The sequence below is a fragment of the Oscarella lobularis genome, chromosome 1 (assembly GCF_947507565.1).
Source record: "Oscarella lobularis chromosome 1, ooOscLobu1.1, whole genome shotgun sequence".
In the NCBI taxonomy this organism is placed as follows: Eukaryota; Metazoa; Porifera; class Homoscleromorpha; order Homosclerophorida; family Oscarellidae; genus Oscarella; species Oscarella lobularis.
The window spans coordinates 5,848,501-5,862,946 of NC_089175.1; the positions used below are offsets into that span (position 1 = coordinate 5,848,501).

Consider the following 14,446-nt stretch of genomic DNA (forward strand, 5'->3'; position numbering starts at 1 on the left):
ACAGTGAGAAGACTGCTTCTCATTTCAGTCTAAACGCCCTGACATGAGTTCTACGTAACTATGATCTGCTATATACATTATTTAACAACCGATTTGTTAGCTAATGAATAAATGACAGGCCCACCAGAATCAATTGACGATGAATTCGAGTCGTTGTACGTTGATCAATTACCCGGCTACCCATCACTTCGGATTGGAAATCACCGGTCATCTCTTTTCGGCAGAAATCATCGTAAATTGGATCAAAGAAAAAGAGACCTAAAAAATTGTTGCAGGTGGGAAATTATATTGGCAGAGAATCGCCCAGTGGCAGGCCAATATCGGTAAGTTTACAATGAGTGAGCCTCTAATTGCAGTTTGCTGGCGCAATTCTAATCTGGAATAAAATTATTTAATTAATCCTCTCTCGCTGGACATCGCCAACACTTGGTAGCCTTGATTTCCGGCCGAATGAATGAGACAATGCGGAGTCCTTTTCCACCGCACTCGTCTTACTTCTAGTACAGTAGATCCGCCAGCCCGAGACGTTCTGCGGTTTGTCCGTAGCGGAGCCCCCCCCAACCTAGTGCACAAAAAGGACAACAGTTCACGGAAGCGAAGCGAGTTACGCTGCTCGCTCTTGGGCATTCGCCTTCTTTTCGCACGTCCTGTGGGAAGACGTCACACGATGGCAAAAGAGCTACTGTAGAGAGAGCAGTTCGACAGAAACCAGCGCGGTAGTTGCTGGTAAGATTTGGGTGCTACTAGAGGCAATTTTGGTCGAGAGGAATCAGAACTCCCAGGGCTTCGGACTGAGACACAAAGGCGACTTCCCGGATAGAAAACGACCAAACGTTTTTATTGTCACCGATGTGGCGTGGTCTGCAAATGATATTCTGTCTTCGAGAAGTCGGAACGATTTCGTTGTGATATCGATGGCGAGTCATATCTCATTCGAATCGGTCTGCCGTGTAGGGTCAAGGACTTCGCTTACCAGTCAGATCATGGTCAGATAAACGCTGCAGGTTGTCCGCGAACGTTCGCGTAGTAGACTATTCCCCATTCGAGAGCCAGCAGTGCTTGCTTTTCGCTAGCTATGGCAAGCTGACTTACGTCACTACCGTATTAATTAAATTAAAATACGCTGGTACAGTAGTGAACAAGAAATTAACGCAGAGCGGAGCTCGTCAGGCCAAAGGCGCGTCTCATTTCGAAAAACAGGCCGAGATCCGTGGTGAGGGAATAGTCACGGGGCTGAGGCGCGCTGATCGACCTCCTTGTATGCCTGAGGGATCGATGATGAATCACCGTGACCAGCCCTCGTCTCGCCTTTTCCTGCTTCACTTTTTCATGTGAGAATAGCATTCTCGGAAACCGCCACTCAGATTATTCGCGACTTTACTGCTCAGGGTTCACGGAAGTACACTAATGGCTTGTCGCCTCTGGTCCGTACCTGTTGGAGTGACCTGCCGTGAGCGAAGACAGACAAGCCTAAGGGCAATTCGATAAATGGTTGTCACTCCAGTCTAAAACGATAGGCCGGCTTAAAATGAGTGCGCACCGCAAGCACAGAAAGAGGCCCTACGTACCGACACAAATGCCGAACCGCATCAGGAAACGAAACAAAATACACGGGCTTCACTTTAGCGTCGCACGGCGTGCACAGTCTTCCTCCTATATATCACTGGCAATTGCACTTCCTACACATATGTCCACCTCCGTCTATACATATCTAAGCGTACGCGGCGGCGGCGGCGGCGTTAATGCATACCATGTGAACCGCACTTCCGTGTGATCACGATGTTCCTTTGCCGGGTTGACCTGCTGTAAACCTTTGACCTCTAAATGGGCCTCGCGTGCCTGTTGATTTTGCGGTTGTGGCTTGGACACCTCTTGGCTCGGCTTCCGCTATACGACGAAGAGCTAAACATGGATTTCTGGGTAGAGTACTAGGTGTGTGACAGTAACGAGTAGTAACAAAATAGAGACGACTCACTCTTCGTCAGAGCATGAGTCAGGTTCTTCGAAGATGAACTAGAACTTCTGACTATAATCGAGTGAATGTCTAATCGAATGAATGATCCGGAGAGCCGGTGGATTTGCTTGCGTCATAATCTTAATGATAAACTAGTAAAGACACTCGCTTTGTCCACAAGGTCACAAGGAAGTAGGTCACCCCACCGCTAGTGACGTCACTCACTAAGTTATGGAGATGACGGACTTCCGAGAACATGCCTACCACACACGCCCTCCGGCGAGCGAACGAGGGTACATATAAGAACCAAGAAACGAGAGAGGGACAGCATTCGCAAAGAATACAAATGCATTCACTGCGACTACAACTTTGTACCCTACTCATTGGAGTGTGGCTCGGTCAAGCTGCAAAGGTTCGTACTAAAAAACGACACCCGGCACCCGTCAGAATGTCATTCTATACAGCTACACAATGAAATGACGGCAGACGAGCTGGCTCGACTGCTCGGATCGAAATCTCTTGACGAAAGTAAGAAGGCTTGTACTGTGTGATTCAGTTACTAGCGGGGCTGACTGGTTGCGGCTTCTCTTAGTTCCAGACTACGACCTTGTAACCCCATTTCAAGTCGACAAACACGGATCGTTTCACAGTAACGATCTATCGACGATTCACTTGCGAACGCGACGCTCCGACTATCATCTCGTCAAAGACGTACCCGCTCATTTCAAAGTGCCGGCGTTCGGCGACGTGCACCACTTGGCCGTCTCGCCTAACAACGAACTGTTGTCGCCGGGCTTTATACTACAAGTCCATCTCGAGAATGGCAAAATCGACACGCACTACGAATATACTCATTCGCAGTACGTCGGTACGGTCCGTGGCGACGAAGACTCTCACGTGGCCATAAGCAATCACGGCGGAAATCTCGTAAGGACTCGTCACCATGCTTCTAGTCGTATACTTACCACTGGTTCTTTTTAGATGGGTGTGATCATCACAGCTAATGTGACCCTGATGCTCCAGCCTCTTCCTGACCATCATTCCACCGGAAGCGAAGGCAATCCTGACAATCACACGCATATTGTTTACAGACGGCAGGCGAACGACGACTTGCCTACACCTCCGTACGGACTAGCGAGAGGATGCGACGTCAACGAATCTATTCCTGCGGAAGATTACAGAGAGGCGAAAAAGTTCGGAAAAGTATTGCGAGCAATGAGGCACGGAGAAGATTTACCGCCTGGAGTGAATCGATCTCTTGCGGCGGGTATCAATCAGCAGTACGTTGTCGAAGCCATCGTCGTCGGAGATAAGGAGCTGCTTCGAAAATGGAATTACAACGTTAACAACGTTAAATACTACATCATCACCTTGATGAATATTGTAAGAAATGCGCCGAAATGTCTTGGCCAAGTTTGACAGAACGTTTTGCTTAGGCATCGAGCATGTACAATAGAGACAAACTCGGCTACGACGTCCGTCTCATTCTCACGCGAATAGCCATCTTTCAGTCTGAAAACGTAAGCCAATCTCAACAAAGTGACGTAGCAAGAAACTCATTAATTTCTACCATACAGGCTCAGCGCAACCAACGTCTGTATATATCGCGAAATTCAAAGACGACGCTTGAAAGTTTCTGTGATTGGCAAGCGAGAACTAAACCAGCAGCAAACAGCATACTTGCCTACGATCACGCCTTTCTATTTACGGGGTAAAAATTGTCTAATAAGAAAGCAAAGGCACTATATTTAAATTTAAATTTTTCTGCAATAGTTACGGATTGTGTTTTGGCCGCAACGAAGACTGCTGGGAACTCGGTGCGTATTTGAACTACGCCATCAAAGGAAGTAGTAGTAATGTAGTGTACTATCTAGGTCGCGCCTGGGTTCAAGGAATGTGCCGAGATAAGTATGCCTGCTCCGTTAACGCCGAAAAAGGCATGCAACTTGGATTCGTTTTTGCTCACGAGCTCGGACACAAGTGCGAACTGAATTTACTAATCTCTATATCTTACAAACCACAACATTTTAGTTTGGGAATGTCTCATGATGGTGCGAATGGAAGGTGCCGCGCTGAGGACGGCTACGTCATGAAATCAAGCACGGGGTTAGCCCAGCGTATTTACCTTTGGTCGAGTTGCAGCAAGAACTATCTACTCAGCTATCTCAGGTATATTGAACCTGATTCTTAGCGGAAATAGAATAACATTAATTTGTTTATATAGTAAGGGCGACACACAATGTCTTCTCGACAAACCAAAGCATTTCTTTTCGTCGTTCGGAAAAGACTACTATCGTCCGCCCGGCAGCATCTACTCCGTCGATCAACAATGCCAATTCAGTTATGGTTCGCAAGCTACTTTCTGCCGAAAGGAGACGCGAGATTATGTAAGGCAAACGATGGTCTAAGTTGGCGTGAACTAAGAAATCTGCTGCTTAGAACGTGTGTGATAGACTCTACTGTGATGACAAAGACTGGCCTCGATGTGTAACGACATACACAGGAGCCGCTGACGGAACTCCGTGTGGAAATCAAAAGGTACAGTACAACTACACGAGTATCCTCTTTCCTCTCTCTTACCAGAGCGTCTTCATTGTCAAACAGGTGTGCTATAATAGGAGATGCGTTGCCAAAAGCGATGCGCCCGTTCCACAATTGCCCGCGCCTAGCTTGTTTAATTCGGGGCTCCGTTACAATGATCCCGACGGCAACGGCGTTACACTACCTAAGATCGGTGATCGTACGCCAGACCCTCCTGAAACCGGGCCCACTCAGAAGCCTGTAGTGCCGACTCCCGGGTGCATTCGCGACCCCAGTCGTGCCACTGTTCACGGCCAGTGGGGCGGTTGGTCGGCTCCGTCAGTGTGCAGTCGATCGTGTGGCGGCGGATTTCAGAGGCAGGATCGCTTTTGCGACAGGCCAGCGTAAGAACCTAAACACAGCATACGGAAATGATTCGAAAACTCATCGCGTCTCTCCTAATTAACAGACCCCAAAACTGCGGTCAGGAATGCTTTGGCGACTCAACCCGCTACACTATGTGCAATACGCAGGTATTTTATCTAATTGTATATTTGGGAAATGCTATCGTTGTTTTCTTTAGACTTGCCAAGACAAAACCGATGATCGTCTCCAACAGTGCCAAGATTTGGGCCAAGAATATTCTAGCGATGTCCCTAAAGGAGCCGTAATGGTTCCAAACTACGAAGGTATGCCTCTACTCGAATTTGTCCAAAAAACAAACACTAATTATCCGTTCTCAGTCGCTGAAGCCGATCGATGCAAGCTCTCGTGCAAATCCTCCAGTGACATCAAGTATATTTTCATTGCTGCTGAAGTCAGAGACGGAACTACGTGCGACAGAGACACAAACGACCGATGTCTCTTGGGAAAGTGCGTGGTAAGGCCAAAACAAGAATTCAATCATAGGTGCACTGTATAATCGTTTGCACGCGTCTTTAGTCCGTTGGATGCGATAACATTATGGGATCCGCTAAGAAATTCGACCGTTGCGGAGTGTGCGGAGGAAACGGGGCCAACTGCGCGCCCGTTAAAGGCGTCTACAACATCAAGCAGCAGTGGCAAGGTCAGATACATTGCCTCCGCCCTTATTTCGCAAAGTCTTATATACTAAATACGTTTAGGTTATCACACGGTCACTACTCTTCCTGCTAAGGCCAGAGACATCGTAGTGAAGGGAAGTGAAGCAACAAGTTTTGGTGAGCTCAAGCGCGATCAATGATGCAATGCGACGAAATTACACGCGGTCATTTTCAGCTCTCTTCGACACGAGCGACAAACGTCTCTTCAGATTCGTATCCAATTCACAGTCGTTCAGCTACGGAAACGTAGTCTTTCGTTACACGGCAAAACCACGGCGCATTGAAGCAAACGGTCAACTCGGCAAATCGATTGTACTCAAAGTAAGTAATCGACCGGCGAGCGCAGCAAACAAAGACTCATTCGCGCATACGCTCTCTCTCTCTCTAGCTCTATACAAACGGTCGGAATACCCAGGCACCGGACATCGAATACTCGTACTATCTATCTCCATCGGTCGTCGCAAAAGACTCTAAATACGAGTGGGCAGTTGTTCCGGGTCCGTGCAGCGTCACATGCGGAACAGGTACATTACTCTTTCACTGCGGTTAACAAGAGCTCTCAATCTCAACTCGGCCTCTTTGTTTTCTCAGAGGAAGGAGTGCAGTCGTCTGTAGCAGAATGCCGTAAAAAGAGCGACGGAACTAGTGCGGATAAAAAGAACTGCGATGCTTCTACTCCGCCCCGTTCGAGACGTCGTCGATGTAACCAGGATCCCGAGAACGTTGTTCCGTGTCCGGCGCCGCCGACGTTCGACTGGTTTGCCACGCCGTACGGCGAGTGCAGTAAATCGTGCGGAAACGGAGTGAAACAGCGAACCGTCACGTGTCGCAATACCAAAACTCGTCAAGTCGTCGACAATGACGAATGCGATGCTGTGACTAAACTTGAGACGGAGACGAACTGCTCTAATGGCGACTGCCTGGATAAAAGCAAGCCAGTGTGCAAGTTGCTGCTCAAGTGTTCAACGTGCAGGAAGAAGGTTGTGCGCGACTTTTGCCCTGGAAGCTGCGAGTCGGCTTAGTGGTACAAAAGAAACTCATCCTTCATATCTTTTTTTTGAAGTACAGTATGCATGGCAATATGTATTCTAATATTATTGTATGTAGCTCTGTTTCCAATAAATTATTAATGTAACCGAAATGAGTGTTTGATTTGCCTCTCTACGTCGATCGAACGGTATCTCATGTGCAAATACGTTAGCTACTCGTCTTAGCCGCAGTTCGTACTCTAAAGGTTACTTAAGGTCAACTGTCAGCGTCTGTACTCTGTAACTGTCATGGGCAACTCGAGGTAGTCTAGTTTACAATTTGCTTGGGGTGTTCGGGGGCCTCACTCCAAAACTGCTCTCACAAACGTATTCCTATGTACGCATTGTACCTCATATGTAGATATTTGCCGGCCTGACATCGTTAGCACGGTCGTTCGGGCGAAGTCCGTGTTTCGCCGTTTCCTCGAGTAGAACCCGGATTATCTAGAAAGTCATCCATAATCAATAAAACAGCCACTTAATTTGTGCTGTAATTGCAAACTCATGGACAGATGAACTGGCTGATGCCGGTGCTAAGCATTATCTCTCGCTTCCAGTGATTCTATGCACTTGGCTGATGCAAAACGTTCAACTCTTATTAGAACGGCCCAGTGACTCTAAAATAATTCAGTGCTAACAGCGACATCAATACATTCAAACTGATTTATTAATTAAATTGGTAACTGTAGCGGCTTGAAGCAGATGATGTAAACCTTTGACCTCTGAATGGGCACGCAACATTGTATGTTGTAATTCAGACTTACATCATTTTGCTGATGTAATATCCGTGTTGTTAGAAATCGCTCAAAAAAGAACGTACCGCTGTGAAAATTAAACGAGACTCGTTTTGGCTACGACACAGTTTTCATTCAATTTCTATTTTGCCTGAGGTGTTCAAGAACATACTGTACGCAGTACGTGTTTCGGTAGAAATATTTCCAGTCCATGCAGTACCAGATAACGCTCTCTCAAGTCGGATAACAGGCCTATAGGTATCCGCAATGAGAGAATAGTCGCCTACCGATAAGTGACGTACTTGCAAGAGGGACGATGATATCGAGTCCCCGCGGCCGTGCCCAAACTTTTCCCGTTTTACTTTTCGTTACGTACTGTCGGAGTGTGAAGACAGGTACAGCAGAGATTAAGTACTTAATCTCTGGGTACAGTATCGGTAACGGGAGAGCCTGGCTTGCGAGGCTAGGGGGAGAGAGGGTTTACGTAAATCGACAGATGGTTTTTCGCCAGTCTAAAACGATAGGTTTGGCTAAATGAGTATAAGCGCCGCGCGCCGAATAGAAAGGGATCTAAATACCAACTAAACCGCATCAGGAAACCAAAAAAAGTGTACTGGCGTGGGCTTTAGCGTGCACACTTTACCTCCCACGTACCTCCGGAGGCCTACGTGGTCTACTTGGATATGTATAGGCGGAGGTGTGGAGGTGCACGTGGAAGGTACAAGCCGTTAGATGTGGTATGAATAGCGGTATGTACCTTCCACGCACGTCCGCCTATGGATATCCATAACGTCTTTTTAACCAATAGAAACGTCACAACGACTGACTTCCAAGCCCGCACCCGCCTTCCGGTGAGCGAACGAGGGTATATAAAAGAACCAAGAAACGAGAGAAGAACAGCATTCGTAAAGAATACCAATGCATTTGCTGCAACTACAACTTTGTACCCTACTCATTGGAGTGTGGCTCTGTCAAGCTGCTAAGGTTGGTATACTAAACAACGACACCCCAAACTCGACAAAATGTCATTCTATACAGCTACACAATAAAATGACGGCAGACGAGCTAGCTCGGCTGCTTGGATCGAGATCTCTCGACGAAAGTAAGAAGGCTCTAGCTTGCTAAGGTGATTTAGTTCTCAGGGGCTGACTGTGTTCGTATAGTTCCAGACTACGACCTCGTATCCCCATTTCAAGTCGATGAACACGGATCGTTTCACAGTAACGATCTATCGACGATTCACTTGCGAACGCGACGCTCCGACTATCATCTCGTCAAAGACGTTCCGGCTCATTTCAAAGTGCCGGCGTTCGGCGACGTGCACCACTTGGCCGTCTCGCCTAACAACGAATTGCTGTCACCCGGCTTTCTCCTACAAGTTCACCTAGAGAATGGAAAAATCGACACGCACTACGAATATACTCATTCGCAGTACGTCGGCACGGTCCGAGGCGACGAAGACTCTCACGTGGCCATAAGCAATCACGGCGGAAATCTCGTAAGAACTCGTCACTGTGCTTCTAGGCGTATACTTCCTACTGATTCTTTTCAGATGGGTGTGATCATCACAGCTAATATGACCCTGATGCTTCAGCCTCTTCCCGACCATCACTCGATCGGAAGCGTAGCCAACCCGGACAACCACACGCATATTGTGTACAGACGGCAAGCAAACGACGCCTTGACTACACGTCCGTACGGACGAGCGAGAGGATGCGACGTCAACGAATCCATACCTGCAGAAGATTACCAAGAGGCGCAACGCGGGGAATATTTACCGGGAGGAAAACTTCAAACTCTTGCGTCGGGGCTCGACCAGCAGTACGTTGTCGAAGCCATCGTCGTCGGAGATAAGGAGCTGCTCCGAAAATGGAATTACAACGTTAACAACGTCAAATATTATATCATCACCTTGATGAATATTGTAAGAAATGCGCCGAAATGTCTTGGACAAGTCTGACAGAACGTTTTGCTTAGGCATCGAGCATGTACAATAGAGACAAACTCGGCTACGACGTCCGGCTCGTTCTCACGCGAATAGCCATCTTTCAGTCTGAAAACGTAAGCCAATCTCAGCGAAGTGACGTAGAAAGAAACTCATTATTTCTACCATACAGGCTCAGCGCGACCAACGTCTGTATATATCGCAAAATTCAAAGACGACGCTTGAGAGTTTCTGCGATTGGCAAGCGAGAACTAAACCTGAAGCAAACAGCAGACTTGCCTACGATCACGCCTTTCTATTTACGGGGTAAAAATTGTCTAATCAGAAAGCAAAGGCACTATATTTAAATTTAAATTTTTCTGCAATAGTTACGGATTGTGCTTTGGCCGCAACGAAGACTGCTGGGAACTTGGTGCGTATTGTAAATACATCATCAAAGGAAGTAGTAGTAATGTAGTGTACTATCTAGGTCGCGCCTGGGTTCAAGGAATGTGCCGAGATAAGTACGCCTGCTCCGTTAACGCCGAAAAAGGCATGCAACTTGGATTCGTTTTTGCTCACGAGCTCGGACACAAGTGCGAACTGAATTTACCGATTTCTAGAATTTACTAACCACAATTTTAGTCTTGGAATGTCTCATGATGGTGCGAATGGAAGGTGCCGCGCTGAGAACGGCTACGTCATGAAATCGAGCACGGGGCTAGCCCAGAATATTTACCTTTGGTCAAGCTGCAGCAAGAACTATCTACTCAGTTATCTCAGGTATATTGAACCTGATTCTTAGCGGAAATAGAATAACATTAATTTGTTTATACAGTAAGGGCGACACACAATGTCTTCTCGACAAACCAAAGCATTTCTTTTCGTCGTTCGGAAAAGACTACTATCGTCCGCCCGGCAGCATCTACTCCGTCGATCAACAGTGCCAATTCAGTTATGGTTCGCAAGCTACTTTCTGCCGAAAGGAGACGCGAGATTATGTAAGGCAAACGATGGTCAAAGTTGGCGTGAACTGAGTAAGAAATCTGTTGCTTAGAACGTGTGCGATAGACTCTACTGCGATGACAAAGACTGGCCTCGATGTGTAACGACATACACCGGAGCCGCTGACGGAACTCCGTGTGGAGATCAAAAGGTACAGTACAACTACACGAGTATCCTCTTTCCTCTCTCTTACCAGAGCGTCTTCATTGTCAAACAGGTGTGCTATGATAGGAGATGCGTTGCCAGAAACAGTGCGCCCGTTCCACAATTGCCCGAACCGAGCATGTTCAATCCGAGGCTCCGTTACGATGATCCCGACGGCACCGGCGTTACACTACCCGAGACCGAGAATACTCCTGAACCCCGGCCCACGCCGACTCCCGGGTGCATTCGCGACCCCAGTCGTGCCACTGTTCACGGCCAGTGGAGCGGTTGGTCGGCTCCGTCAGTATGCAGTCGATCGTGTGGCGGCGGATTTCAGAGGCAGGATCGCTTTTGCGACAGGCCAGCGTAAGAACCTAAACACAGCATACAGAAATGATTCGAAAACTCATCGCGTCTCTCTTAATTAACAGACCCCAAAACTGTGGTCAGGAATGTTTTGGCGACTCAACCCGCTACACTATGTGCAATACGCAGGTATTTTATCTAATTGTATATTTGGGAAATGCTATCGTTGTTTTCTTTAGACTTGCCAAGACAAAACCGATGATCGTCTCCAACAGTGCCAAGATTTGGGCCAAGAATATTCTAGCAATGTCCCTAAAGGAGTCGTAATGGTTCCAAACTACGAAGGTATGCCTCTACTCGAATTTGTCCAAAAAAAACAAACACTAATTATCCGTTCTCAGTCGCTGAAGCCGATCGATGCAAGCTCTCGTGCAAATCCTCCAGTGACGTCAAGTATACTCTCATTGCTGCTGAAGTCAGAGACGGAACTACGTGCGACAGAGACACAAACGACCGATGTCTCTTGGGAAAGTGCGTGGTAAGGCCAAAACAAGAATTCAATCATAGGTGCACTGTATAATCGTTTGCACGCGTCTTTAGTCCGTTGGATGCGATAACATTATGGGATCCGCAAAGAAATTCGACCGTTGCGGAGTGTGCGGAGGAAACGGGGCCAACTGCGCGCCCGTTAAAGGCGTCTACAACATCAAGCAGCAGTGGCAAGGTCAGATACATTGCCTTATTTCGCAAAGTCTCATATACTAAATACGTTTAGGTTATCACACGGTCATTACTCTTCCTGCTAAGGCCAGAGACATCGTAGTGAAGGGAAGTGAAGCAACAAGTTTTGGTGAGCTCAAGCGCGATCAATGATGCAATGCGACGAAATTACACGCGGTCATTTTCAGCTCTCTTCGACACGAGCGACAAACGTCTCTCCGAATTCGATTCACAGTCGTTCAGCTACGGAAACGTAGTCTTTCGTTACACGGCAAAACCACCGCGCATCGAAGCAAACGGTCAACTCGCCAAATCGGTTGTACTCAAAGTAAGTAATCGACCCGCGCGCGCAGGAAACAAACACTCACGCGCGCATACGCTCTCTCTAGCTCTATACAAACGGTCGGAATACCCAGGCACCGGACATCGAATACTCGTACTATCTATCTCCATCGGTCGTCGCAAAAGACTCTAAATACGAGTGGGCAGTTGTTCCGGGTCCGTGCAGCGTCACATGCGGAACAGGTACATTACTCTTTCGCTAGCTGCGGTTAACAAGAGCTCTCGATCTCAACTCGGTCTCTTTGTTTCTCAGAGGAAGGAGTGCAGTCGTCTGTAGCAGAATGCCGTAAGAAGAGTGACGGAACTAGTGCGGATAAAAAGAACTGCGATTCTTCTACTTCGCCCCCTTTGAGACGTCGTCGATGTAACCAGGATTCCGAGAACGTTGTTCCGTGTCCGGCGCCGCCGACGTTCGACTGGTTTGCCACGCCGTACGGCGAGTGCAGTAAATCGTGCGGAAACGGAGTGAAACAGCGAACCGTCACGTGTCGCAATACCAAAACTCGTCAAGTCGTTGACAATGACGAATGCGATGCTGCGACTAAACTTGAGACGGAGACGAACTGCTCTAATGGCGACTGCCTGGATAAACACAAGCCAGTGTGCAAGTTGCTGCTCAAGTATTCAACGTGCAGGAAGGAGGTTGTGCGCGACTTCTGCCCTGGAAGCTGCGAGTCGGCTTAGTGGTACAAAAGAAACCCCTCCTTTCATATCTTTTTTTTTCAAGTACAGTATGCATGGCAGTATGTATTCTAATATTATTATATGTAGCTCTGTTTCCAATAAATTATTAATGTAACCGAAATGAGTGTTTGATTTGCCTCTCTACGCGCCGAACGGTATCTCATGTGCAATTACATACGTTAGCTACTCGTCTTAGCCGCAATTCGTACTCTAAAGGTTACCTAAGGTCAACTGTAAGCGTCTGTACTCTGTAACTGTCATGGGTAACTCGAGGTACCGGTAGTTTACAATTGGTTTGGGATGTTCAGGGACCCCACTCCAAAAATGCTGTCAAAAACCTTTTCTATGTGTGCACTGTACCTCTAAGACGCATTTTCCGGTCTTCGATTTTCAGCACGGTCGTCGTTTCCTCGAGACAAGTAGACAAGTTCACAAGCGAAGTGACTGCGATCCCGGATAAACAACGGGTGCAACCACTTGGATCCGGAATTCCTGGGTGGAATCAGATGAGTGCACACTGGCAGGCGGCAACAATACGTCCTTTTTACTTGTGCCGTCATCGGGCCCACTGTGTGCCTTCCACTTGACGAGTACATTCAACTACGAGACGGCAACAGAAATTCGGTACGTTACCCATGATCACTTTTGTTTCATGCTTCACCTTCGCTTGGCGGTACACGCGCGTCCGGGTGCCGGATATGCATGCCTGGCATACCATAGCAACCACGCAATATATACGACCGGAATCGCTGCCACTTGCTCAACAGAATGAAGTCGCTCTGGTTGCTACTAGTAGTGGTCATCGCTTGGAATTCCTGTGTAGAATCAGATGAGTACACAGGTCACGGTGGCAACAATACGTCCTTTTTGCTTGTGCCGTCATCGGGGCCCACTGTGTGCCTTCCACTGGACGAGTACATTCAACTACGAGATGGCAACAGAAATTCGGTCTGTTATGATCACTTTTGTTTTATGTTTCACCTTTGTTTGGCAGACAAACGCACCCCCTCCAACGTCATCTGCCCAGGTAAACATATTTAATAGGAACGTTTTCAAATATAAAATGCTGTCTTAGAGCGGCGTTTCAAGTTCTACGTCGCTACTATTGTATCGTTATATGTCCCCTCTTTGGCTCGAAACGCATGCTAATTTCACGGTAAGACCATCTTCGGTGTCGGCACAAACTTTGGAAGTCAGTGGCACCGGACGAAATGTGATATTTAAAGTAGGCGGTTTTTTGATTACTATGTACGTTTGACTAAGTTTTACTATACTCTGTCAAAGGTCAAATTGTTTGAAGCTGGAGCTCTAGATGACGATAAAGCCTATTCGATTCAGATTGGCTTTTTCTTTACGCATCCCCCGGCAGTCTCTCTCGAGCCCCTTCTTCAAATCTGCGACGGAGATTACTGCGCTGGTTTCTGGTACTGGTTTCAAGACCGGGCCGGAGGTTACGGCAGCACTGAGTCAGGTAGCGTATGCAATATTCACGACGGCAGCGACGAACTACAGCTACCTCAATCTACGACTCGTCGCTGGAACATTCGCCTTGAAATTCATCCCAATTCTACGTCTGGAATTACGTACGTTAGCACAAGTTCATTGGCGTATGAGTACAGTACAAAATTGAAGCCAAGCCGCGGTCTTCATTTCAGAGTGTGCGGAGATGACCTCTTCACGTATCAGTTTCATCTGTTTGAGGTGGCTGTGCATTTGAACGAATAAGCTCTCTACTGCTGCTATGTCATTTACTCGTATACGTATTCTTTGCTAGTTTGGGGACAGTTGTAGAAAACAGATTATTCTGATCATCCAAAATCAATAGAACAGCTACCAAATTTTGTGCTGTAATTGCAAACTCATGACAGATGAACTGGCTGATGACAGTGTTAGGCATTATCTCTAGCTTCCAGTGATTCTATGCCTGATGCAAAACGTTCAACCCTCATTAGAGCTTCAAAAATAGGGCAATGCTAACCGCGACCTCAACATATTCAAACTGC

The 14,446-nt window shown here is 47.4% G+C and overlaps 4 protein-coding genes and 1 long non-coding RNA gene across 8 annotated transcripts; 4 read left to right on the top strand and 1 right to left on the bottom strand.

Annotated features, from left to right (window-relative positions):
* Nucleotides 1-1,088: 1,088 nt before the first annotated feature.
* Nucleotides 1,089-2,127, bottom strand: LOC136194256 (uncharacterized). Of its 4 annotated transcripts, none has more exons than XR_010671599.1 (3): nt 1,976-2,127; nt 1,569-1,902; nt 1,089-1,505 (listed from the first exon to the last, which is right to left on the bottom strand). It is a non-coding gene; the product is annotated as an uncharacterized lncRNA (long non-coding RNA). The 4 variants fall into 4 exon arrangements; XR_010671600.1 differs by having other exon boundaries at nt 1,569-1,653; nt 1,751-2,122; XR_010671588.1 differs by having other exon boundaries at nt 1,569-1,679; nt 1,751-2,122.
* Nucleotides 2,128-2,216: 89 nt separating this feature from the next.
* On the top strand, nt 2,217-6,697 carry LOC136194161 (A disintegrin and metalloproteinase with thrombospondin motifs 18-like). The gene is made up of 20 exons (XM_065983220.1): nt 2,217-2,366; nt 2,419-2,482; nt 2,547-2,881; nt 2,936-3,337; nt 3,391-3,474; nt 3,532-3,665; nt 3,728-3,771; nt 3,829-3,934; nt 3,986-4,123; nt 4,179-4,341; nt 4,394-4,492; nt 4,559-4,878; nt 4,944-5,007; nt 5,058-5,163; nt 5,218-5,354; nt 5,417-5,540; nt 5,599-5,673; nt 5,732-5,877; nt 5,945-6,080; nt 6,148-6,697. The coding sequence occupies exons 1-20, from the start codon at nt 2,301-2,303 to the stop codon at nt 6,576-6,578; spliced, it is 3,174 nt and encodes a 1,057-aa protein (XP_065839292.1). The 5' UTR covers nt 2,217-2,300; the 3' UTR covers nt 6,579-6,697.
* Nucleotides 6,698-8,221: 1,524 nt separating this feature from the next.
* On the top strand, nt 8,222-10,023 carry LOC136195586 (A disintegrin and metalloproteinase with thrombospondin motifs 18-like; the record flags this gene model as incomplete). Its single annotated transcript, XM_065985007.1, has 9 exons — nt 8,222-8,302; nt 8,357-8,420; nt 8,482-8,816; nt 8,871-9,242; nt 9,296-9,379; nt 9,436-9,569; nt 9,632-9,675; nt 9,733-9,838; nt 9,888-10,023. Coding segments are annotated over exons 1-9 (1,341 nt in total), but the record flags the coding sequence as incomplete, so codon positions are not given.
* A 1-nt stretch (nt 10,024) lies between these two features.
* LOC136194217 (A disintegrin and metalloproteinase with thrombospondin motifs 1-like) lies at nt 10,025-12,458 on the top strand. Its single transcript, XM_065983285.1, has 11 exons — nt 10,025-10,243; nt 10,300-10,398; nt 10,465-10,757; nt 10,823-10,886; nt 10,937-11,042; nt 11,099-11,235; nt 11,298-11,421; nt 11,473-11,547; nt 11,606-11,745; nt 11,807-11,942; nt 12,013-12,458. Exons 3-11 carry the CDS (start codon nt 10,531-10,533, stop codon nt 12,441-12,443), a joined length of 1,440 nt encoding a protein of 479 aa, XP_065839357.1. The 5' UTR covers nt 10,025-10,243; nt 10,300-10,398; nt 10,465-10,530; the 3' UTR covers nt 12,444-12,458.
* A 453-nt stretch (nt 12,459-12,911) lies between these two features.
* LOC136194243 (uncharacterized) lies at nt 12,912-14,272 on the top strand. Its single transcript, XM_065983316.1, has 4 exons — nt 12,912-13,391; nt 13,438-13,470; nt 13,519-13,668; nt 13,728-14,272. Exons 1-4 carry the CDS (start codon nt 13,212-13,214, stop codon nt 14,166-14,168), a joined length of 804 nt encoding a protein of 267 aa, XP_065839388.1. The 5' UTR covers nt 12,912-13,211; the 3' UTR covers nt 14,169-14,272.
* The last annotated feature ends 174 nt before the right edge of the window (nt 14,273-14,446 follow it).